Source organism: Bubalus bubalis, chromosome 11 (assembly GCF_019923935.1).
Source record: "Bubalus bubalis isolate 160015118507 breed Murrah chromosome 11, NDDB_SH_1, whole genome shotgun sequence".
NCBI lineage: Eukaryota > Metazoa > Chordata > Mammalia > Artiodactyla > Bovidae > Bubalus > Bubalus bubalis.
In genome coordinates, this window is record NC_059167.1 from 42,480,134 (window position 1) to 42,505,581 (window position 25,448).

Here is a 25,448-nt window from a genome sequence, read left to right on the forward strand (position 1 = left end):
GTATATATATGCAATGGAATATTCAGTTCAGTTGCTCAGTTGTGTCCGACTCTTTGCAACCCCATGGACTGCAGCATTCCAGGCTTCCTTGTCCATCACCAACTCCCAGAGCCTACTCAAACTCATGTCCATTGCATTGGTGATGCCATCCAATCATCTCGTCCTCTGTCATCCCCATCTCCTCCTGCTTTCAATCTTGCCCAGCCTCAGGGACTTTTCCAATGAGTTGGTTCTTTGCATTAGGTGGCCAAATTATTGGGAGTTTCAGCTTCAGCATCAGTCCTTCCAAAGAATATTCAGGACTGATTTCCTTTAGGATTGACTGGTTGGATCTCCTTGCAGTCCAAGGGAATCTCAAGAGTCTTCTCTAACACCACAGTTATTCAGCCATTAAAAAGAATGAAATAATGCCATCTGCAGCAACATGAATGAACTTAAGAGATTATCATAAAAAGTGAAGTAAGTCAGAGAAAAGCAAATATCTTATCATTTCCTTTAAAGATAAGACTTGTTACAGAACAGACTAAGTCGGATGACTTAGTGATATACTGCTGCTGCTACTATTTGGTCACTAAGCAACTCTTTGGGACCTAAGACTGTAGCCTGCTAGGCTCCTCTCACCCATTTCCCAGGCAAGAATACTGGAGTGAGTTGTCATTTCCTTCTCCAGAGGGTTTTCCTGACCCAGGATCAAACCTGTGTCTCACGCTTGGCAGGCAAATTCTTTACCACTGAACCACCTGGGAAGCTTGGTGATATACTGAGCCACACCTAATGGGAATTCAACCAATTTAAGTCAATAAATTACTTATGACCTTACTAATAATACTAGTTATATTACCTATACACTACCTATTTTATGACATTGCTGTTTCTTACACATTACTAACACATTTAGTAACGCATTTAGTAATGTGTTACTAAATGTGTTACTGAGCCTTTGATAAAATGATGATTAGGTAACTTCAAGCAAGTAACCACTTATATAGTTCTATATAAGATCAATGACTATAATAGTGTAACTCTAGATATGGGAAGAAAAACTAGAGGGAACCATTTTCTGGACCATAAAAGACTAGTAAGACAGATGGTCCAAAGACACTTGGTTACTGTTAATAGGACCTAGTTCAGTAATAGCACATTGAGTGGCCCATCAAAAAAAAATCCTTGCCTGATCTACGAATGATCATTCCTAGCACCATGGGACAAAATGGTCATGAAATACCTCTCCAAGTATGATTGAATTTAATACCATGAGGGGACCTGTCACTACAAATTTTTGTTTGCTACCTGGTTCTACAAGAGAAAAGTCACTAGCTGCTGCATTTGCTGACCTTCAACACATTCTGAAAGGAGTTCAGGGCAGAGATCAGGAAGAGGCACTCTGTGCTCTTGGAAAAACTAGCAGACTACGCCTTCACATAGTTAGATACTTCCAGGAGAAAATTTTAATGAGCCCAATTTCTTGATATTACTCATATCTAGAAAAGCACTAAAATCATTAATGGACATCTGTTCCTGGTGACAACAGCAACTTCTGCCAAAATGTGTGCTTAATTGCACATACTCTAATTTTGTATATATAGAGTCCTTTCCTCCCAACCTCTTGGGAGCAGTTTCTCAGAGCTATCTGAGACTGTCTCCCAGACTATAGTCCTCCTTTGGCCCCAAATAAAACTTAGTTCACAACTCTCATGTTGTGCCTTTTCTCCCCCAGTCAACAAGAGCAAAAGTAGTTCAAATCGAGGTATATCTGATTGCAAAGATAACATTTGAATGGTGAAACCTCATCACAGGCCAGTTGTTCCATATTACCTCTAAACACCATATCCTCTCACACAGTATAGCTAGCAGCTTTTAGTAATTTCTCATTTAATATTTATTTGCTGTTTCTTAGTGGCTCCAATTTTTTGTCTTCTTTTTCCGGTACCTAGGCTTTGCTATCTTCTTGCTCCCGTAACACTTTGTATGTGTCATTTAACTTGTGAACTCTCAAAAATGAATTGTTAATGAGAAGAGTGAATCATTTTCCATGTTTGGTTTCCAAGATTTCTCATTTTGAAAGAATAAGTTTCTAAATATTAACTTGCTTTAAATGATTACCCATACAAAGCCTACCTCCGTAAACTTTATCTTAAATGAAAACGAAAAGCGTGCCAAGTTAGAGTACATGAATAGCTCTTTTAAAATTATTGAATAAAAGTTTAAATTACCAGAGGTTGCATCATTATGGGTTATTTGAGAATTGTTTGTCTTCTATAATATGAAGGTTATTCTCAGAGGAATACTGATTGGAATAGAAACCAGATGTGTTTTTCAAGACTAGACTGAAAAAAATGACAAACAAGTAGAAAATTAATATAAGAATGACTAAAGGAGGTTTCTAGAAACTTGAAGCATGGGTATAATAGAAAAAGTGTGTGTGAGAGAGAGAAAGAAGGAGAGAGAGGGAGAGAGAGAGATGAGAATAAAAAAAAAAGTAGAGGAGAAAAATGCAGAGAAAGGGAAGGAGATTGAATAGGATATGATAAAAAAGTTTCAGAATTCAAAACAGAACCAAAAAACTCCTAAATCTTAGTAAATGTTTGTATCAACAAGGAAAGCACAGAATTGAATTTTTACGTATAAACCAAAAAGGGGGAAAAAAGAGACAAGATGATCTTTCAATCTAAAAGGATTAACTTAAGTACTAAAAAGATGAGGACTACTGCTGAAAGGAAAAAAAAAGCCCCCTTTAAATTTAATATATAACATGCTCTGAGTGTGTTAAAATGATCCAGAAATTTTATATTTTTCATCTCTTCCACCTTGATGTTTTGAATTTGCTTCTTGGTTTTATAATTCAATTATATTAGAAATACAGTATATTAATAAATGTCAACATGCTAAGTGAAATAAACAGAACAGAAGGCATAAGGAAGTCAATCCAGGGAAGGTAGGAGTACACCATACATAATTTCATTACAATTTTTGAATTAGTTTTTAACCACCCCTTTTTCTTATACTAAGAACTAGTATTATTTTCTTTCTTTATCCAAGTCAAAAATAATAAAGTGAATTCTATCCTAATAAAACATTCTATCTTGGAACAATTTAAAATACAGTAAAACTGCATTCATTTGGAGTCCCTTAATTCAGAATTTGTTTCCATTCAAACTGAGTTTCCATTGAGGTTTATCTTTTTGCTTTGCAGATATTTCTAAGCTAGTACAAATTAGTAGGACAAATCAGTTGTCAGAGGAGATTTAAAAATATTTAAGAGAGAAAGCAACTTTCAAACATCTTTCAGAACTTTCACATTCACATTTGCAGATAAGTTAATAATCTATTTCCCTATTTTTCTTATTCACTTAAGCCAGGTGACAGTATGATTTATTAAACATATAGTTCTTGGCTAATAAACAGTATTTCTTTTAAAATATACTCCAGTTTTTTATTTGTACTAATTCAGCAATGCTCTAAACTCATGAAACAATGCTTCCAATTTCCAAGCTTCTTAGGCTAGGAAATCAAAGCAATAATTATAAGCAGCCAAAAATTCATTGGAAAAAAATCAGTCTTTTGTTGTTCTTATGGCTATTATCAAATGACTGATATGACTGCCTTTTTTTAACTTCACTATTTTTTCTTGACATTAGAGATACAAAAGTTTAGTTTTTGATATTCCTTGTTATATAATTCACTGTGGCATTATATGCTGGTATGAACTACTCTACTACAATATTCCTCTAGATATAAAGGTAATTCTCTGGTAGGTAAAATACCCAGGGAGAATGCCAACATTGTCATTAGAAACTTCTTTCTCAGTGTCACCTGAATTGACTCAACTGCACATTAAACTATATTTGGACAACTTTGCAACCCGTTTATGGCTGAAACAAAAAAATAAACTGCTTTAGGCTTTTGTAATAAGGTTCCACAACACAGCTTGCCTTCTGATAATTTCATGTGTTATAATACTGGGAACTGTGATATTCTGGTTGTAGATATTCTAGAAATACTGTTTCTGATATATTTATATTAGATTTAAATATAATATTTATTAATCTTTCTAATAAAATTTCTAATATCTAGAAAATTAGAGTCTATAGGGTCTCAAAGAGTCAGACACAACTGAGCGACTAACACACACACAAGACTGCTGTAAGAAGTTTTCATTTTTGCACCTGAGTACTTTAGAAAGAGATTTTATTTCTAATTCCACCCTTTCGTGGTAATTGATTTGCAAGATTCTTACTGGTTCTTATTTTAAAGGAATGAGAGGTGCAGATCCCTTGGGTCCAGAATGAATAGGGTTTGGGTTTATAGCATTCCTCTCACCTAACTTTCCAACTGCCTGACTTCCCCCTCCAGTGTCAGTTCTCTTCCAGTCTATCTGAGTTCTGCAAATGACACTGCTATTTATCCTGTTACACATGTCAGACATCTGGAATTTAACCTTGACTCTTCCTTGTTTCTCACACTGAATTATCACCTAGCTTTGTCTCCAAAATCTATCTCCCCACTTCTTTCCTCTCCCTGCTCTGATCCCAGTCTAAGGCATCATCAATTCCAAACTGAATTACAGCTACAGCCTCCTAACTGGTCTCTTTACTTCAACTTTTGCCATCCTCCAAATCATTCTCACAAAGTTTTCAGGATGATCACATTACTCATTGATTATTATACATTATACTTAGAATTACATCCAAAGTCCCCAACACTGATATCAAGCTCCTACACAGACAAGAGGGAGGGGACCTATGTATACCTACGGCTGATTCATGTTGACGTATGGCAGAAACCAACACAAACTTGTAAAGCAATTATCCTCAAAAATAAAGTAAAAACAAAAAAGATCCCACGCACATTGATCTCATATCACCTAACTTTTCTCTTGTTCACTCAACTTCAGTTACACTGTCATTTAGTTTCTAGAACATACCAAGCTCATTTTCACCTCAGAGCTTTTGTTTTTCCCTGTTACCTTTGCCTGGAATGTATTACCTTCATTTCTGATTTCTTCTTATCCTTCAGATTTCAGTTTAATCACCACCTCCTCAGAAAGGTCTTTTGTGACCAGATTTAAACCACAATGACATCCATGAAACATTAAAAACGATAGTTTTAGCACTCATTTTGCTATGTAGACAATGAACATGGAACCAAAGAATGACAATTTAAAGCAAAGAATGTAGTAACCCTAATTGCCCAGAGTCTTTGTTGTTTTCCATAATGTTTTCCTAGGGTTGAAGCAAAACTCTCTCCATAGCCATTACAACAATTTCCAACTGTTAGAGTGGCACTTGTTATCAAAAAAAGGCACTAATGTATAGCATTGAATCAAGGAGATAGATTCTTTGCTAAAGTTAAGTGTTAATTTAAGGAGAGTCTAGGCAATCAAGAGTAAATTGTATAATTTAACTTCATTATACAGATATTTCTGAATTGGGAAAAAAAGGAGTAGTAACTCTGGAGATCTTGCTCCAGGTCTAAAGTCAATCTAGTAAGTTAAAAATATAATTTGAAGAACTTGATTTCTAGATTAGCATATTAGATAACTTTTTACAAATGTAAATTAAACAACAATTTTATATTGACTCAAGAGACACAAAGAATCTAGATACACTTGTAAACTGAGATATTTATATAGTTGAGTCACAGGCACACAATTTTGAGCATATGACTCAGACTTTGTATCTTATATACAGTAAGCTTTAAAATGTTAGGGCATAAGTGTAAGCACAAAGTTTGCATGACTCAAGATTTATAGGAAGCCCCACACTTGCTCAATTATTTTTGACATTTTTCTTTGGAGTTTAACTAGTGCCTTTGCGCAGGTCTATAATGTTTATAAGTAGAACTGCCTGTACTCCAGCTTCCTGTTACACTTAGAATAACCTCTAACTCTTATTACCATGACCTTCAAAGTTCTTTATGATCTGGCTCCTGCCTACTTTTTCAGTTTCACTAATCTCTCACAATTCTTCCCACTGCTCATGTACTTCATTCAACATATTGGCCTTCTTTCAGTTCTTGGAACACACCAACATCAGTCTTGTTCCAGGCAGCGCAAACTTTATCTCCTCAGATGGGTCTTTCTAACTTAAAATAGGTCCCTCTATCCATTGACCCCTCTATCTCCTATCTCCTTGGACACCTTGTTTCTATCCCACCCACACCCATGCTGCCTCTGTCATATACACAGGCCAAAGAGCTGTGTTTATGTTCTCTCATCAGAATGCATTCTCTGTAAGTGCAAAGACCACTTCTAGAATACTCACTGTACCTCCAAAAGTCTGGGACAACATCTGGCACCAGATAACTATTTGATAAATAGTTAAGTGAATGAACTAAGGAAGTGAGTAACACTGGTTGAATGGCATGATCCAAAGTTGAGGCTGAATTGATGAAATGGGACTGACAGAATAAAAGATGAAAATAAATCCATAGTTTGGTGATAGTGATGAGAATGCAGCAGAAATAAATCTTGGATCACAATCTCAAATATGCAAGAGGTAACATATAACCTTATAAATGATCCTGGCTTCAACTTTGAGAATTTCACCCCCCCTTACCTCTCACCACTGGTTAGTAGAAACTTATGTCAACTATTGGGTTCCCTCCTCTGTTTCAAGATGAGATAGAATTCTGGCCCAAGACAAGGGACTCAGTTGTTGTGTCCTTTGTCTGTTCTAGTTACTTGTATGTGTCTACTGACTGCTCATGAAGTTTCTTCAGGTCTGGGTTCTCTGCCTTTCCAGATGTCTTTTAAAACATGAGAAATATTTATAAGGGGTGCTTTTGAGTCTGTCTGTTTTTAGACACGTAGGCAGTCTTTACTCTTTGGAGCTTTGCTGCTTCTGCTGTGTGCTGTGGTACTACCCGAAATGTAGAGTGTGGCTCCCCAAATAGATTTTTCTCTATGCTGCCTGATCTATGGGCTTTACCTTCTCTGGGATTCTTTTCAAAGACACTTGGATGTTTCACTTCTTTTCAGGGCATTTAGCACAACCCTATGAAGCAGATTTGGGCTTTACTCAAGTTGGGAGATAAATATGACTTTTTCTTCTCCTACATCTTTCCTTTTCAATCACAAAGTTTGGGTATCTTTTTGAAAATATGAATAATGTAAAAAATAGGATAAAGGAACACAATTTTGTATTTCTTAAACTTATTCTCCTGGCAGAAATTAAATTAGTTTGGGTCAGAATAGAGGCATAGAGTGCAGTTATGAGTCATGTCACTCTTCTGATTATCATACCATAATGGCCATTGCTCTTGGGATAAAGATCAAACTCTGACTTAGCCCACCAGGACCCTGCTTGCCTCTCCAGCTTTTTTACATACCAAAGTCCTTCTCATTCTCTCTCCTAGAGCCCACTGGTGTTTCCTTGTTGAAAGAACTCCCTCTCATCCTTTAAACTGCAGCTCTACTGGCATTAGCACAGGGAAAGCTTCCTATCGCCACTTATGGCAGACACTCATAGCACTGTGTACTTTATAGTACCTGTCCATGATGGACACTTTCTTTCATAAAATGAGAAATGCAAGAAAAAACAATAAAATGCTTTTTTTACTGTCAGATTACCAAAACCCCCAGTGTTTGACAATACACTATACTGAACAGGCACTATATATACTGTGAATGAGACTAAAAAACTAGTTCAACTTCTGTGGAGAGTAAACTGGCAAAATCCATTCAAACGATATGTTTATAATTTTATTCATTGTGTCATTTTTTTTTTGTAATAGAAAAAGACTGGAAATAAATTAATTGTTCAACAACAGGAAGCTAGTCAAATACATTGTGATATATTCATTCAGTGGGGTACTGTGCAGCTGTAAAAAAAAATGAGATAATTTTCTAAACACTGAGATGGGAAGATTTTCTTTTTTTTATTAAGTAAAAAATGCAACACGCAGAACATTGTGTATGATATGCTACCTTTTCCATAAAAAGAGAACAAATAAAAATGTATACACACATATATATTCAGTTTGCCTATATATGCATACAAAATTATGGAAAGATGCACCAGAAACTAAATATAGGTAATAACAATGATTACCTATAGGGAAAGGATGGGAACTAGGAGGATGTGGAACAGGATAGAATATAAAAATGTAAAAGAATGAAAATATTTAATGATGTTCCCTCCTATTAATTATATTATACATACCTATGAATGTGACATCGGAGAAGGCAATGGCACCCCACTTTAGTACTCTTGCCTGGAAAATCACATGGACGGAGGAGCCTGGTAGGCTGCAGTCCATGGGGTCGCTAAGAGTCGGACACGACTGAGTGACTTCACTTTCTCTTTTCACTTTCATGCATTGGAGAAGGAAATGGCAACCCACTCCAGTGTTCTTGCCTGGAGAATCCCAGGGACGGGGAAGCCTGGTGGGCTGCCATCTAGGGGTCGCACAGAGTTGGACACGACTGAAGCTACTTAGCAGCAGCAGCAGCAGCAGCTTTCAACAGAGGCAATTATAGAAGGGTCATCCCCTTCTGCTCTAACTTAGAAAAGTCATATTTGGTGCCTAAAGAGTAACTGAGTAAATTTAAATTGTGCTGTGCTCTTGATTTTGTTCCCCCAAGCATAGACACAAAGGGAAATTATAACTTATAATACAATTGAATGTATTAAATACTTGATTTTCTTTTCCTATTTGGTCTACGTGCACCACCTGGCGGTAAAGTAATGCATTTCAAGTGCAGTTGTGTGTGTGTGTGTGTGTGTGTGTGTGTGTGTGTGTGCGCGCGCGCGCGCTGAGAGTATTACCATGGGAAATAGAATGTTATTATGTATTCCTAAATGTTGATTTAGATTAACAATGCAATTATTTTGCAGCAAATACCTAATGAAACTCTAGTATACTAATAAATACATGCTAGAACAGGAAACTAATATATACATGCTAAAAAAGGGGAGAATAACTCATGGTGGAAAGCAAAATAGCATTCTCTTTTTCACATGAGCTATACCTCTTAAAATTCCATCCTTAAATGAACATACATTTATTGCATCAATGTTTTTACTGAGGACGAGTCAACCATTGATAACCAATATAAAACCATATAAAATTTTATTTTTAATTTTTAAGAATAATAATTTAAAAGTATGTATCCTCTTCCTGATCTTAGTAGGGTAAGCAACAAGTTACAGAATTTTAAAACTACAAGGCACCATAGAATCATCTAGACTAATTTTACAAGTGTAGTAGCTGAGATTCAGAAACATCAGGTGACTTGTCCAAGGTCATACTGGTAATTATTGGCTCAACTCAAGTAAGAATATTGTTATTCTTACTTTCAATCTAGGAACATAAGACATAAAGTTATAAGCAATGCTGAAATACCTCTAAATGAAGAGATATACCCTTAACTCAGCTATACACTTCTTGAAGACACTAAGGTGTGACTTAATACATATTAGGAGTTTTATTCTAACATTCTTAACACAAAAGAATAATAGTAGCAATATATGCTTCATAAATCTATGTAAAAGATTTCCTGTTAAAAGATCCCTTTATGTATATGGTCAAAGCAATATTTTTAAACTTATTTCAACTGCTATGAGACAACCTAAAAAATTCTGTTTCCCTTTCTAACTGCTTCAGAATCAGAGATTTGTTTCTACAAAGTAGGTACCCATTTGTAGATCTGAGCATAAACCATGTTCATAGCTCCCTCTCATGACCACTGAATGAATACTATACAAGCCTCTTTTATTCTCACTGTTGTATTCAACTAACAGCTTACTGGCTAAGTTTTAATTGCTTCCAATGAGGTCAGCAAAGGTATTTATCGAAAAGCTCTGAATAAAAGGCTCCACACACACACACACAAGCTCACACGCGCTCACACACACAGAAAAAATCCTCTTGCCTGCTGTTGATTTATGGAAACAATTATGATTCCGCTGGAGAATTTCTCAGCTGAGAAATAGTTTGTAGCTACAGTAGAGAGGCTCAAGTTGCACAGGGCAGACAACAGACATGGAATTCTTGTGTATCCAGCTGTTATCAACAGAACAAGTAAGTGACTGTTACTTGTCTTTAAAAATAATGCTAACTGTTTGTTAGTAGTTTATCTATTTCTCTGCTTTTAGTACTGAGGGGAAAAGTAAAGTTACCAGACTTTTGAGCCGTGTGATTATCTACAGTAATTACGTTATAGAACTTACATAAAGATAAGGTTGAAATTCTCCAGAACAATTCTGACGTTTAACTTGAGAACTGTGGGCAGTTCAGAAGAAAATAACTGTCAAACCACAACTGTAAAAGAATAAAGACATCTAGAAAAAAGCATTAATATTTTGTTAATAGGAACTTTAGAACTGAATTTAAATCAACAGCTCTAAATTGCTGGATGTTTCTTATCAAATAGGGACTGGAATGAATGGTACAATCATGTTCAGATTAATCTCTACTAATATAGAACTTTTATAAGTCTACAAATAGAGTGGTAAGGACCCTGACATCCTCTGTGAAAACTGTTTTAAATGTACCTTCACAGTAAGAATTACACAGTATGTTGTAATAGTATTTGCCCACTGAAATTTATACAATCACTTTTCATCTTCCTCTCTCTCCTCCCTCCCCATTCTTAATCTCTCATTGCAAACAGAAGTCAAGTAGCAAACAGCATCTCAGCAACTGAGCTTATTACAACCTGCTTTTATAAGGATATACCAGCAGAGAGTTATTTAAAGAGGACTCCTATACTGCTATCAGGAACTAAAAGGATAAGGCTAACAATTTGGAGAGTGCAACCGCTCTTCCTTAAACCAATCTACAGTTCACAGATAGGAAGAGGTCAATGACCTAGGAGCAACAATCAACTCAAGATTTAATTTTCATTATGTTATTCATGAACACCCGGAGCACTATACTATAATGCGCAAATGGATACTGACATGGATCCTGCCAAGTTTGCTCTACAGATCATGCTTCCACATTATCTGTCTAGTGGGCACTATATCTTTAGCTTGCAATGACATGACTCCAGAGCAAATGGCTACAAATGTGAACTGTTCCAGCCCTGAGCGACATACAAGAAGTTATGATTACATGGAAGGAGGAGATATAAGAGTGAGAAGACTCTTCTGTCGAACACAGTGGTATCTGAGGATTGATAAACGAGGCAAAGTCAAAGGGACTCAAGAGATGAAGAATAATTACAGTAAGTAATGTTTTCTTATTTATAGAAAAGCTTATGAGCCTTAACAATCTGTGAAAAGATCAATTTTCAAGTGACATGCTTTCTAAATTTCCCTTTTTTTTTTGAAAAAATCTAAATGTAATTTTCTATTGGCTCTTAATTGGGATAAACTATGTTCCCAAAAATATCTCCTGGAGTAGGGCAAATATAATAATATTACAGTTGGAGCTGATAAACCAAGCCAATTTGAAAATATATTCTCCATGTTCTAATCTCAAATGCTCATATGTTAAGCAAAACATAAATATTATTTATACTGAAATGTGATTTATTGTCTTCTAGCAAAGCTCACTAGGAACTCTCCTAGAATACTCAGTGAATGCTCACCAAAAATGCATTATCATTATTTTGAGGAAATACAGATTTTTTTCAAAAAATAATTTGGTTTCTCTTGAAAAAATATTTCCGTGGTGTCAAATACTGAATTGTGCTAAATTGACTTGTGCAATTGTATATAACTATAAAACAGATAGGAATCTGTGGTCTCCTCATCTGTTCATGTCATAGGAACTTGTATTTGATTGCTTAATTATTTACCTAGGCACAAAAACAGGCTCCTCCTAAAATTTTTTTAATCTTCATATTCTATGCCATAAAAGTTCTATGTTACCTTAAGGGAAATATAAATGTGAAGGAGGAAATAAAAGTGAGTTGGAAGAGACATTAATTTCATGATTCAAATGTAGATAATTATATTTTCTTCAATAATCAGTTATTCTTTTTATCTTGATGTATCAGGTTTGGATTTATCATTTAGCAGTTATGATTAATAACCAATTTCAAAAGTATTAAATTTTATGGAGTAAAATATATACCTGAACATGTACACTAAGAATTTAAAATCCCTGAGTGAAAAGAAATTTTGTTTGCATTACTAGCACTTGAACAATGTTATAACATATCATTTTATAATGTTACATATGTCAAATTTAATTGAAAAAGAATGCATGGGGGTGATACTGTAAACATTTGCTTAGCATAGTGCCAGGCTTACAAGTGAACATTTAAAACTTTGCTGCTTATTTAATAAATGTCTTTTAGGCTTCTAAACTATTAATAATAAACCAATATGGGAATATGGAGAATTATGTTTCCAATATGAAAATGCGAGAAACTACTTTTTAAACTATAATTGATATAGAATGTTAAGGCCATTTTAATGGATTGCTAACAGTATGGTTATTATTACCTCTATTAATAATGTTATCATGTTAGTTCTAGAATATTGTTCTGATTATACTGAAGTTTAGCTAAGGAAATAACTATTTGGAGGAAAGTTTTGTGGATAGCTATTTCTATGTGAGCAAAAGAATCTGGCTCATATCAATAAATGACCCCATGGACTGTGGCCTGCCAGGCTCCTCTGTCCATGAAATTCTCCAGGAAAGATACTGGAATGGGTAGCCATTCCCTTCTCCAGGGGATCTTCCCAACCCAGGGATCAAACCCAGGTCTCCTGCACTGCAGGAGGATTCTTTACCATCTGAGCCACGAGGGAAGCCCATTTAAAAGTTATTGAGATTTATAATGGATAACAGAACTTGGTGGAGAAAACAGAGCCCAGGTGGAAGTTATGACAGATAGGTCCAAACCCTGCCTGTGACTGACTCTGGTACAACTCCTTACTTTTTCCAATTCTCATTTTTTAATCTGTAAGATGTGGGATATGTACAGATGATCCAATATACATTTTAGTTCTTATAGTCTATTTTAATCTAAACTTTAGAATATATAACATAAATGTGAACAATCTAAATTATATGATTATATGATATAATTACCATATATACTGAATGAGATGAAAGTGAATATCATCTTAATGATAAGTTGAGCTGTCAAAACTAATTTCAAATTGTAGTAGTAAAGTTATTGAGCCTAAACACTGTAGAATTCTTCCATATGCTAATTCCTTTTGACTGCTTTTACCAAGTAATGAAAAAGTGAAAAATTAGATGCAAAATTCAGTGAAAGTGAACATTATTCATAATTATTTGGGATCAATTAGAATATCTAAAATTGGAATACCTACAATAAGAATGCATTCAGATATGTGTCTTATTTTGTATTAAAATTTCTTGAAACTATGAAACCCAGATATTTTAAAACATACACAAAGTGCTAAAATTTTCCATAGTTTGAAACACAATTTAGCACTGACCTTGAGTAACCATAAAGGCAATATGGTACATAATTTCTCTTCTAACACTAATTCTGTAGTGAAAAATAAAGGAACAAAGAAAGTGAGGAAGTAAAGAAGAAGGAAGGAAAGAAAGAAAGTCATCCTATATCATTATAAGTTCGAATGTCACAATACCAATGTACTAAAAGAAATAATATATATTATGTAAATAATCTTATTTCTATAAGCTTTTTCATAGACTGTATATACTTTCTTGATAGTATATACTATATATAGTGTACATACTTCCAGGTAAATTCTCCTAGAAAGGGAAGCTTACATCTGGATCCTTTCAGTAAGCTCCAAATTGTTGTCAAGCTTTGCTGCTATCTTACTGAAGAATAAGCCTGTCAGACTTCTTCATAAATAGAGGCTAACTCACTGTTGTCTACAGAAAATCCTAAGGTACTCCATTGAAAAATATACAGAGAATAACATAGAAGAGAATTCTAATATTTATTTCCTTACTAATTTTAAAATTGAGTGTCTCATACAAAAAATGCAAATTGCCCTAGGTGAAGCTGAAGCTATTGCATCCAGATTCAAAGAAATTGCTCAGAAGATTTCGTTTAAAAGTCAAAGAAAACAAAAATCTGAAATTACAAAACTTATTGTTTATATCTCTCAATCCTTAACTGAATTAATGAATAAATGAACAAAAGCTGTTTCCTTCCTATTTCATTAAAATGAGAAAGTAAAAGGTAATTGGATTATCTACTAGGTTGAAATACCAAGTACAGAAAGTGGAAAAGATCAAAATTAAACTTCGAATTTCATGTGTTCTGATGCCTTAACTTCGTTCATACATTGTTGAACGTTCTTCTTTGGAGGCCTTTTAAGATGGGATACATTTAAATGTCTTAGATGATAAAATTTGGCATGGAAAGTTGGACATCATCTACATGAACAGTGGTTTTCTGGGTTACCATAAGAAAGTCCCTAGTCTATTTTCATGGCTTTGCTTTGAATGAAAGGGAAAATGACCTGAAGATATTAATGCATCTTGAAGGACTGCTATCTTCACCAGCAGAAGCACCGCTCCTTCATAGGAATGTGGTTTATAAGATGTTGCTAAGATAATGGATTGGAGTAGGTAGGTGAGGTGAAAAATCTGGGTGTATAATTCTGCTTCCAGAAGTGTTAGGCTGGGGCAGGTGAATGGAGGGTTGGAGGAAGAGAAGGGGAGTGATAAGGAGTGGATATGACGGCTCAGGTCTCACATCTTTGTTATTGTTGTTTAGCCGCTCAGTCGTGTCCAACGCTTTTGCGACCCCATGGAGTGTAGCCTGCCAGGCTCCTCTGTCCATGGGATTTCCCAGGCAAGCACACTGGAGTGGGTCGCCATTACCTTCTCCAGGGGATCTTCCTGACCCGGGGATAGAATCCATGTCTCCTGCACTGGCCAGCTGATTCTTCACCACTGAGCCACCTGGGAAGCCCCTCACATCTTTAGGGAATTAAGAAAATCATCTAAGCTACTCTGGGTTGTAAGGGTCTCACTTCAGGCTTAATTACAGTGCTGTCTTGTGAAATATTTTGTATCTAAATAAGATTGAATAAATGGCAGAAAAAAATGCACCAAGGAACCCAACAGAAACAAGACTTGTATTAGTAACTGTATAAGCAAGACCCGGCTATGTAAAAATAGGAATTTATAAGAGGCCAAGAGCTGCTGAATTGCATTTCTGACTCTGGGAGAGAGAGAAGTTATCACTGGAGAACTGGTCCTGAGAGAGCACACTATTCTTACCCAAGGAGAGGAAAGCCTCTCCTCTTAACTTGTTCTCTGGTGGCACCACATTTAGCTTTTTAGTAGGCTTCTAAGAGATGAAACTAGAACCTAACCTGAATTAATAATAATAATAGTAAAAGTACAAAATGCCCCTCCAAGATGAAATAAGAATCCACATTCTCTGCAGAAGGAGAGCATTAATAATATCACAAAGGGACTGGCAACGGATGGTCAGTCCTTCCACTGATGTAGTCAGAGCTTTCCACTCGGGGACAAGGCCAGGGGGTGAATTTAGATAATTGGCCCAGGCAGCCCATCGGCAGACAGAGGCTATCACTCCACACCTGACACAAATAGCTGCTGTTTAAGCTGGGAGTTGAGGTGCCAAGTGAGAGACAGCAGCAGTGCGCTGGGCAAATGACAACTGCCCTGAAAGACAGATGTGAACTCAGTCCCTGGGAATGATTTTCTTGCTTCTGACATTCAATTACTACCAAAGTTTTTCTCTTCCCATTTCTTTAGAGAAGGAATTCTTAATAGCCATAAGCCATTGATTCAAGAAAAAGTATGCCTCACTTGTTACAATTAAGCATTGAAAGTTCCATAGTAAGAAAAGGGTTAGCCATTCTGAAAACTGGCCAGTGATTTGGCAATATTCTCTTTTGGATTGTTAGACTGTGATGGGATATGGCCTAACAATTGGCAAAAAGAAAATAAACACACTGTTGTTGGATTTGACTTTGACCACAAAATCTTCAGCGATTTAATTGTCAACAATTCTTTGGATAAGTTCCTGCTCAACAAGAATCTTTGCTAGTAGCTAACAAATATACGTATCTCCTCTAAATATAAAGATGGTAAACTTGCTTATGCTTCAGTGAGTTCTAGTAGGTTATCTAAAAGAAAAAAATAACTCACAAAGGAAGATTGTGAAAATAACTGTCAAAGGAAGAAATAAAAAAATCACAACCTCATTTAAAAAAAATAGACAATGACAAACATGTCTATGGAATTGAACCAAAACTGTAGAATTACTGACAAAATGGAATCCTATAGAACTGGTGACCTGCATTTCCTTAAGTTCCCAAGGTTTAAATTATGGAAGATTTGGAAATAACAGCTATTTGGAAATAGCTCAATTTGGAAATATTAGCTATTCTTTGAAAACTCTAATATTAAGAATAATTTTCCATTTTATGGTCTTCCTCTATTTTTAGGCTAATACCAGTGTCTGGTGTTTAATAAATGCTAACAACAGCTCATTGCCACAGGTGTATTTCTTATTTATTTTATAGATTCTTATCTGAACTGATCATCACTTTCATTTCTTATCAATCCAGAGTATCTGATCATGCATTTTACCTTGTGACTCAGTTGTATCACAACTCTTCAGCCTATAGTTTTAGAGCTTTCAGAGACCCAGGTGAATTGAAGAGGATGTAAGACGCCACCTTTTAGATCTATGTGGAAGGGATTTCTTTTCTAGATTTTTCAATTTCTCAGCCTTGACTAAATATTGAAATCAGCTGGGAAACTTTAAAAAATACTGATACCAGGTTCCATCCACAAAAATTCTCATTAGATTTATTTGGGGTGCAGCCTGGGCATCAGAAATTTCAAAAGTTCCCCAGATAATCCTGACATGGCTACAAAACTACGGGGATCACGTTAGATTACTGGGGAAAGCACCACCTAGTTAAAGGAGACTCTTGTGAAGGCACGAAGAACCCAGGCATCAGTGTTTGTTTAAAGCTCTCCAGTGATTCTAATCTGCAGCTAAGGTTGAAAACCACTACTTAAGGAGCCAAGGCTTCTAATTCAGCAGGATCCCCCTAGGTGTCCTGCGAATGTTTTGGAACCCTTAGAGGGCTCCAGAGTTCACCTTTGACCTGAAGGATTTTAAAATGGGCCCATCAGGAACGAATCTCTGGATAATGCATCAGGATTCAACATTTTTGACAAATCTTAGTGGATCCAACATTTGGTGAACTGGCTTGGAAATCCATGTGATGACAGCTTTCTAGCTACTATTTAAGAAGGCATCTTGGATGAACGAGTTCATTGCTGGGAAAAAAATAGGTCCTGTGCCACAATTTCACAATAACAGGCAGGTCTGATTCCCTTCTGACATTTCAAGTGGTGCTGCAAGCAGGGAACCTGGAGTATAGGCATCAAGGCCAGCTTACAAGGCACTTAAATTAGCCATTTATGATTATGAACCGATGCCCCCAAATTAGGGTTTCACCTCCTATGGCCACCCTACAAAAGCAGTGATTTAAAGAGACAAGCTGCAGTCTAGAAAATCCAATAGGAAAGAAACTACAAGCCTAGAGGGTTTATTCAGATTAGTGAAAGGCTACGAACCTAAAAGTTTGTTCTGTTTGTAAGTTAGGGATTAAAGCAAAGCTTTCTTTCCTTTCTTTTCTAAAGATCCCAGCTTTCTTCTACTGCACCAAAACAGCACAGTAACTTCTTTTACATTACGACTGGAATACAATACATTTCTATGTTTTAATTTCACATATGGCACATAGAAGAGGCAGGAATTGCATATACCTAAGTAATATGGATAAAAAACAACATTAAAGGAAATGGGCTTCCACATGAATTCCTATTTTTTCTAAAGTATATTCAAGCTTTAAAAAAATGTTCTGAGGTATGATTAACATGCAAAAAGTTGTAATTATTGAAAGTTACAATTTGATGAATTCAGAGGTAAGTATATATCATCATAATCTATGCCATAAACATATCTATCACTTCCAATAGTTTTCTCCTGATCTTTTTTATTATTATTAATAGTAGTAGTAATAAAAGTACTTAACATAAGATCTATCCTCTTCAGTTCAGTTCAGTCGCTCAGTCATGTCCGACTCTTTGCGACCCCATGGACTGCAGCATGCCAGGCCACCCTGTCCATCACCAACTCCTGGAGCCTACTCAAACTCATGTCCATTGAGTCGGTGATGCCATCCAACCATCTCATCCTCTGTCATCCCCTTTTCCCCCGCTTTCAATCTTTCCCAGCATCAGGGGCTTTTCAAATGAGTCAGCTCTTCCCATCAGGTGGCCAAAGTATTGGAGTTTCAGCCTCAGGATCAGCCCTTCCAATTCAGGACTGATTTCCTTTAAGATGGCCTACTTGGATCTATCTATCCTCTTAGCAAATATTTAAGTATATCTACAATATTGTGAACTAGAAACACTACAGTGTAGAGTATGTTTCTTGGATTTATTTATCTTGCATAACTGAAACTTAGTATCCTTTGACTAATATCTCCTTGTTTTCCCCACCCTCCAGTCTCTAGAAACCACTATTCTTCTCTGCTTCTATGAGAGGTGGCTAATATTTTAGATTTTTCCTGAAAGCTGTGTTATATAGTATTTGTTCTTCTGTATCTAGCCTATTTCACTTAGGATAATGTCTTCCCAGTTCATATCCAATCCTTCTACAAGCAAAGTAGGTTGGAAAATAAAAATTATCTGCCTTTCACGTGGTTCTGAAAACCACATCAAAGACTCACTGAACATTTGACAGTTTTTTGGCCAAGATTCATATCTGTATTTGAGATACCTGATTCTGACTTAGGTAGAGAAGCCATACCAAGTTTACTAACAAGGAAAACATTATTAAACTTAGTCAGCTATTTGTGTTTGTATAGTAAAGCAATGGCACCCCACTCCAGTACTCTTTCCTGGAAAATCCCATGGATGGAGGAGCCTGGTGGGCTGCAGTCCATGGGGTCGCTAGGAGTCAGACACGACTGAGAGACTTCACTTTCACTTTTCACTTTCCTGCATTGGAGAAGGCAATGGTAACCCACTCCAGTGTTCTTGCCTTGAGAATCCCAGGGACGGGGGAGCCTGGTGGGCTGCAGTCTGTGGGGTCGCACAGAGTCGGACACAACTGAAGTGACTTAGCAGCAGTAGCAGTAATATATAAAGACAAAGGAATTAGAGTGGGGAAGGAGAGAGGAGAACTATTCAATGCCCATGTCCTGGTAAAACTTGCCAGTTAGGCAGACAATATTCTTCTTGGGTAAAAAAAGTTTGATATATACTGGGGAGAATTGTCTTCAGAGATTCTTCAGTAACGTCAGTCAACTTCCCTAAAGAAGAATGTGATCATTACTAATGAAGTGGCCACAAGCACTTGATAGAGCCATTCACTAGTGTCCTAAGAATAAAAAGGAAGAAAATATCTTTGTCCCTGAACGGGAGAGAAAAGGCAAGAGATGAAAGGAAAGAGGACTTTATATACACATTAGTGAATTTTGTATTTTAAGTTTAGGGAGGACTTAAATACAAAGAATACTTATAAAATATAGCTTTTCTATTTTTTTAAATTGAAGTATAGTTAATGTACAATATTTCACCAACTTTTTGATGCCCTTACAGAATAAGGGAAATTGAGTACAATGGATTGGTACGAGTAGAGGGAGGGTTTCTGAGGTGAAAACAAAAATAAAATAGTGTACAGAGGGTTGAAATGATAATAGATTACTGCATGTGTTTCTGAAATAAATTTGAAAATCTGTGCATAAATCTGTATAATCTTTGCTTATTTATACAGACTATTCTGAAACAGTTTATTTTTCTGTTTAATACTAGAAAGGAGAAATGCGGTATATTTCAACATCCTTAAATAGCATATTTATCATGTTCCATTAAAAGCTACTGGAATATTTTCCGTTTCGTCTGCCTATCTGAACATCAGATATAATTGTAGATAAATGAGAAAATGATTTGACATCAAATTCAAAATCAACTCAGCCTGCAGATTTTTCTTACAGCAGCAATTCCAAACTTTATTTCTTAGAACACTAGTGTCCCTCAAGATAATCAATGGTGTTTCCTATAGCACAGTTTCTGCAGCTTATTGGAAAATATTATGTTAAAAAAAGCTGAGCAAGTTTTTTCACAGAGAAAATTCACTGAGCCTATACTTCACTAGCATGAATTGCAGAACTTTGAAAGTGAAAGTGCCTCAGTTGTGTCCGACTCTTTGTGACCCCATGGACTATACAGTCAATGGAATTCTCTAGGCCAGAATATTGGAGTGGGTAGCCTTTCCCTTCTCCAGGGTATCTTCCCAACCCAGGGATCAAACCCAGGTCTCCTGCACTGCAGACTGATTCTTTACCAGCTGAGCCACAAGGGAAGCCCAAGAATACTGGAGTGGGTAGCCTTTCCCTTCTCCAGGGATCTTCCTGACCTAGGAATTAAAGCAGGGTCTCCTGCATTGCAGGCAGATTCTTTACCAACTGAGCCATAAGGGAACTTTAGCAGACTATATATGCTTTCCCAAACTTATCTGACAACAGAGCATGCCCTCCACACCACCCACATCCTCCCTACTCTCACCCCTGATCTGGGTAAAACATTTAAATTTCTAAATGGAAACTGCAGAGCCAGGAAATTTATCTTTGGTGTAATGAAGAAATAAAACCAAGCTTCCACTCAGTTGTTCAGTTCAGTTCAGTCACTCAGTTGTGTCCAACTCTTTGCGACCCCATGGACTGATGCACGCCAGTCCTCCTTGTCCATCACCAACTCCCGGAGTTTACTCAAACTCACATCCATTGAGTCGGTGATGTCATCCAACCATCTCATCCTCTGTTGTCCCCTTCTCCTCCCGCCTTCAATCTTTCCCAGCATCAGGGGCTTTTCAATGAGTCAGTTCTTCATATCAGGTGGCCAAAGTATTGAGTTTCAGCGTCAGCATCAGTCCTTCCAGTGAATATTCAGGACTGATTTCCTTTAGGGTGGACTGGTTGGATCTCCTTGCTGTCCAAGGGACTCTCAAGAATCTTCTCCAACACCACAGCTCAAAAGCATCAATTCTTTGTCGCTCAGCTTTCTTTATGGTCCAACTCTCACATCCATACATGACTACTGGAAAAACCATAGCTTTGACTAGACAGATCTTTGCTGGCAAAGTAATGTCTCTGCTTTTTAATATGCTGTCTAGGTTGGTCATAGCTTTTCTTCCAAGGAGCAAGCGTGTTTTAATTTAATGGCTGAAGTCACCATCTGCAGTGATTTTGGAGGCCCAACAAAATAAAGTCTGTCACTGTTTCCATCGCTTCCCCATCTATTTGCCACGAAGGGATGGGACCAGATGCCATGATCTCTGTTTTCTGACTGTTGAGCTTTAAGCCAACTTTTTCACTCTCCACTTTCACTTTCATCAAGAGGCTCTTTAGTTCTTTGCTTTCTGCCGTAAGGGTGGTGTCATCTGCATATCTGAGGTTATTGATATTTCTCCCGGCAATCTTGATTCCAGCTTGTGCTTCTTCCAGCCCAGCGTTTCTCATGATGTACTCTGCATCTAAGTTAAACAAGCAGGGTGACAATATACAGCCTTGACATACTTCTTTTCTATTTGGAACCAGTCTGTTGTTCCATGTCCAGTTGTTAGAAAGGCTATAAAATGAACCTGAACCAATGTTTTAAGAGTGACCTTGAACCACAAATATATGCCAAAGTTAGGAGCCTGCATATAATTTTGGACTCTTGGTGGAGTATTTTGGTTATAAATGGTGTACTGAAATCCATAGATTTTTAGTGAGATTTAAACCTAGTTGGATGTTCTTTACTAGTTGGATGTTCTCTTATTCAGTAAAGAGAACTTTAAAACTATTCTCTTAATTTGAAATGCTGTCCAAGAGCTATGTAGGAGAAGGAAATGGCAACCCACTCCAGTATTCTTGTCTGAGAAATCCCATGGACAGAGGAGCCTGGTGGACTACAGTCCATGGGGTCACAAGAGTCAGACAAGACTGCTGCTGCTGCTGCTGCTAAGTCACTTCAGTTGTGTCCAACTCTGTATGACACCATAGATGGCAGCCCACAAGGCTCCCCCGTCCCTGGGGTTCTCCAGGCAAGAACACTGGAGTGGGCTGCCATTTCCTTCTCCAATGCATGAAAGTGAAAAGTGAAAGTGAAATCGCTCAGTCATGTCTGACTCTTAGCGACCCCATGGACTGCAGCCTACCAGGCTCCTTTGTCCATGGGATTTTCCAGGTGAGAGTACTGGAGTTGGTTGCTGCTGCCTTCTCCCAGACAAAACTTCAACGAAGAGGGTGAAATTGATAGTTGCTCAGACAAGACTGAGCAACTATCAATTTCACCCTCTTCATTGTAAGCTTATAATCACAGTTAGTTCACTTTACAGAAGAAAAGGAAAAACGCTCAGGAAATTGGCCAGCTTGCTAGTATACAAGTTCTAGTTTTAAAATGATACATAGGCTACCACAGTGAGGTATCACCTCATACCTCTCAGAATGAATATCACCAAAAAGACCACAAATAACAAATGTGGGAGAGGATGTGGAGAAAGGCATGTACACTGTTGGTGGGAAAGTAGTCAATTGGTGCAGCCACTGTGGAAGGTCCTTAAAAATCTAAAAACAGAACTACCATATGAGCCAACAATTCCACTCCTGGAACTGAAAGATATGAAAATGTACTTTTTATCCAAAACAAGTGAAAATATTAATTCAAAAAGATACTGTATCTCATTGAGATACAGCATCATTATCTACAATAGCATAGATATGAAAGCAATCTAAGTGTCCATCAACAATGAATGGATAAAGAAGATATAATATAAACCACACATATATGCACAATGGAATACTACTCAGCCATGAAAAGAAATGAAATTTTGTCATTTGCAACAACATGTATGGACCTGGAAGGTATTATTCTTAGTGAAATAATTCAGACAAAGATAAATAATGTAGGTTATCAATTATATGTGGAATCTAAAAAGTAAAACAAATATGAATATAACAAAAAAGAAACAGACTCACAGATATAGAGAGCAAACTGGTGGTTAACAGTAGGGAGAAAGAAGGAGAAGGGGCAAGACGTGGATAGGAGATTAGGAGGTACAAACTACTATGTATAAAATAAATAAGCTACAAAGATATATTGTACAGCATAGGGAATATAGCCAACATTGTAGAATAACTCTACGTGGAGTATAATCTGTAAAGATTTTGAATCACTGTGCTGCATACCTAAAACTAATATAATGTTGTAAGTAAACTATACCTCAATAAAAATATATAGGCCTGTTGTGCCTATTTAGGTGTTGTGAGGCTATGCTTAGTCACTCAGTCATGTCCGACTCTTCGTGAACCCCATGGACTGTAGCCCACCAGACTCCTCTGTGCATAGGGATTCTCCAGGCAAGAATACTGGAGTGGGTTGCCATGTCCTCCTCCAGGGGATCTTCCTGACCCAGGGATTGAACCCAAGTCTCCCACATTCCAGATGGATTCTTTACTGTCTGAACCACCAGAGAAGCCCATTTAGGTGTGTTCACTTTAATTAAGAAAGATTGGTGTTCAATATTAGCTGATGATTGAAATCATCATATCAAAAATTTCTGTGTGCAATGATGGATTGTTTTCTGGAAATATCTGGGTAGTGAGTTAACTTATAAACAGTAGATATTGAATAGTAAGCCTGATGAATTCACTGTGATTAACATTATATATTAAAGTTCAAGAAATTCATATTCAGAATACTGCTTTAAAACTTCTAGTTTCCTTATAGTCAACACAAGATGCTAAGAGACTTTGAAGGGGAAGAAATGAAGTGTTTTAAAGTTACACTTTCTCCCTATAATGATAACACAAGTTACTAATATTATTTTAGGATCATGAAAATAACTACTAAAGAGGTAAACTTACTGAGTTGTTACCATGGGCCTGGCAGAGTTATGCTCATTTTGCAGAGGCAACTTTGGCTCACAGAGGTAGGTAGCTTGCTCTAGGTTCTAAAGCTAGTGACTGTCAGGGTTGGAATATGAATGCGAGTAGGCTTAACTTCAAAGCATGCTATGCTATGCTAAGTCACTTCAGTCGTGTCCGACTCTGTGTAACCCCTAGACGGCAGCTACCAGGCTCCCCCGTCCCTGGGATTCTCCAGGCAATAACACTGGAGTGGGTTGCCATTGCCTTCTCCAATGCATGAAAGTGAAAAGTGAAGTCGCTCAGTCGTGTCCAACTCTTAGCGACCCCATGGACTGCAGCCTACCAGGCTCCTCCATCCATGGGATTCTCCAGGCAAGAGTACTGGAGTGGGGTGCCATTGCCTTCTCCGAACTTCAAAGCATAGCTTTTGTTATTAACACATGTATCATTATACTGTCACTGATATTATTAAAACATCACATATTAATTTGCATCATGCAATGGGATCATTTGCATGTAAAGAACTATAAACAGCTGAAATTATCTTCTCTATGATAGGCCCTAATGAGTACTTGGCATTTTCTTATTATTAAAAAGGCTCTATTCCAACTTGCCTTGTACAAAACATCTCCATTTATGTTCCTCTGAGTTGGGGTGGAAACCTTCAGTTTATTTGCTTACAAATTGCTAAAGATGCTGCAAAATTTGATTTGGTTGTTTTTTAAACACATTTTTGACATTTGTTAAAAACATTTATAATTCTGTTCATTAGTAAGTATCTTCATAATTGTTATAGAATACATACATATATACAGTTGGATTTCAGAGAGTAAATCAGTCAGTTTGGGGAGTATAGCCAGACAGCTCCTCTCTCTAAAGGCCACTAAATTCAAACAGAACAAACACAAAAGCAAATAAAAGAAGTCGCAGAGTTTTTTATAACAAGCACTTATGAAAGGTTGAAAAAGAAATGGTATATTGGCAAATTGGTTCTTTCTTTTGTCCACATTTACTATGTTCTCAATTTATTTCTAGTACTTTTAGGACTTTTCCCAATTAAAGGAGGCAAAAGAAAGGCAATAAAAATGATGAGTTAGTGCAAAGATAGTATGAAAAATTTTATCTTCACAGTGCTCTTTTAATATAAACATTAATACATGCTATATAATACTTAGGAGTAGACAAATGATTATAAAGTCAGAGGCAGCATAGGGATACGGAAATAACACCATATTATTTCTTTTGTTTTAAACTTTTTTCTAGTAATTAATTGACCTTGGATAAATACTGAACTATTCTGGGTCTCAGATTTTTTAAAATATAAAAAGATGGTGGTTAGAGCACATTGTTTGAATAGATTTCAATTGCAAAATGTTACCAATGGTACTAAGCAACTGAGGGATGGGATGGGAAGAAAGAGAAGGCATATTAGCTATAAATGCTGCATAATAATAAATTATCCAAAATTTAGCAACTTAAAACAGTACATATTACTTCATAGTGTCAGAGGGTGGGAGTCTAGGAGCAGCTGGGTTGAGTGGTTCTAGCTAAAGATCTCTTATGAGGTTACAGTCAGCTGTCACCAAATACTGACCCCAAATATTCATTCATCCACTTAAT

General features: G+C 36.7%; 2 protein-coding genes across 3 annotated transcripts in view; one reads left to right on the forward strand and one right to left on the reverse strand.

Annotated features, from left to right (window-relative positions):
* The window catches only part of FAM227B (family with sequence similarity 227 member B), a 203,619-nt gene that overhangs the window by 61,639 nt on the left and 116,532 nt on the right, over nt 1–25,448 (reverse strand). The window lies entirely within an intron of this gene.
* FGF7 (fibroblast growth factor 7) overlaps nt 9,732–25,448 on the forward strand; it is a 61,726-nt gene continuing 46,009 nt past the window's right edge. Inside the window, exons 1-2 of one of the 2 annotated variants that reach the window (XM_006077806.4) lie at nt 9,732–10,023; nt 10,616–11,170. In XM_006077806.4, the coding sequence (XP_006077868.1) occupies nt 10,885–11,170 (286 nt within the window). In that variant the 5' untranslated portion in view covers nt 9,732–10,023; nt 10,616–10,884. 2 annotated transcript variants of the gene reach the window in all.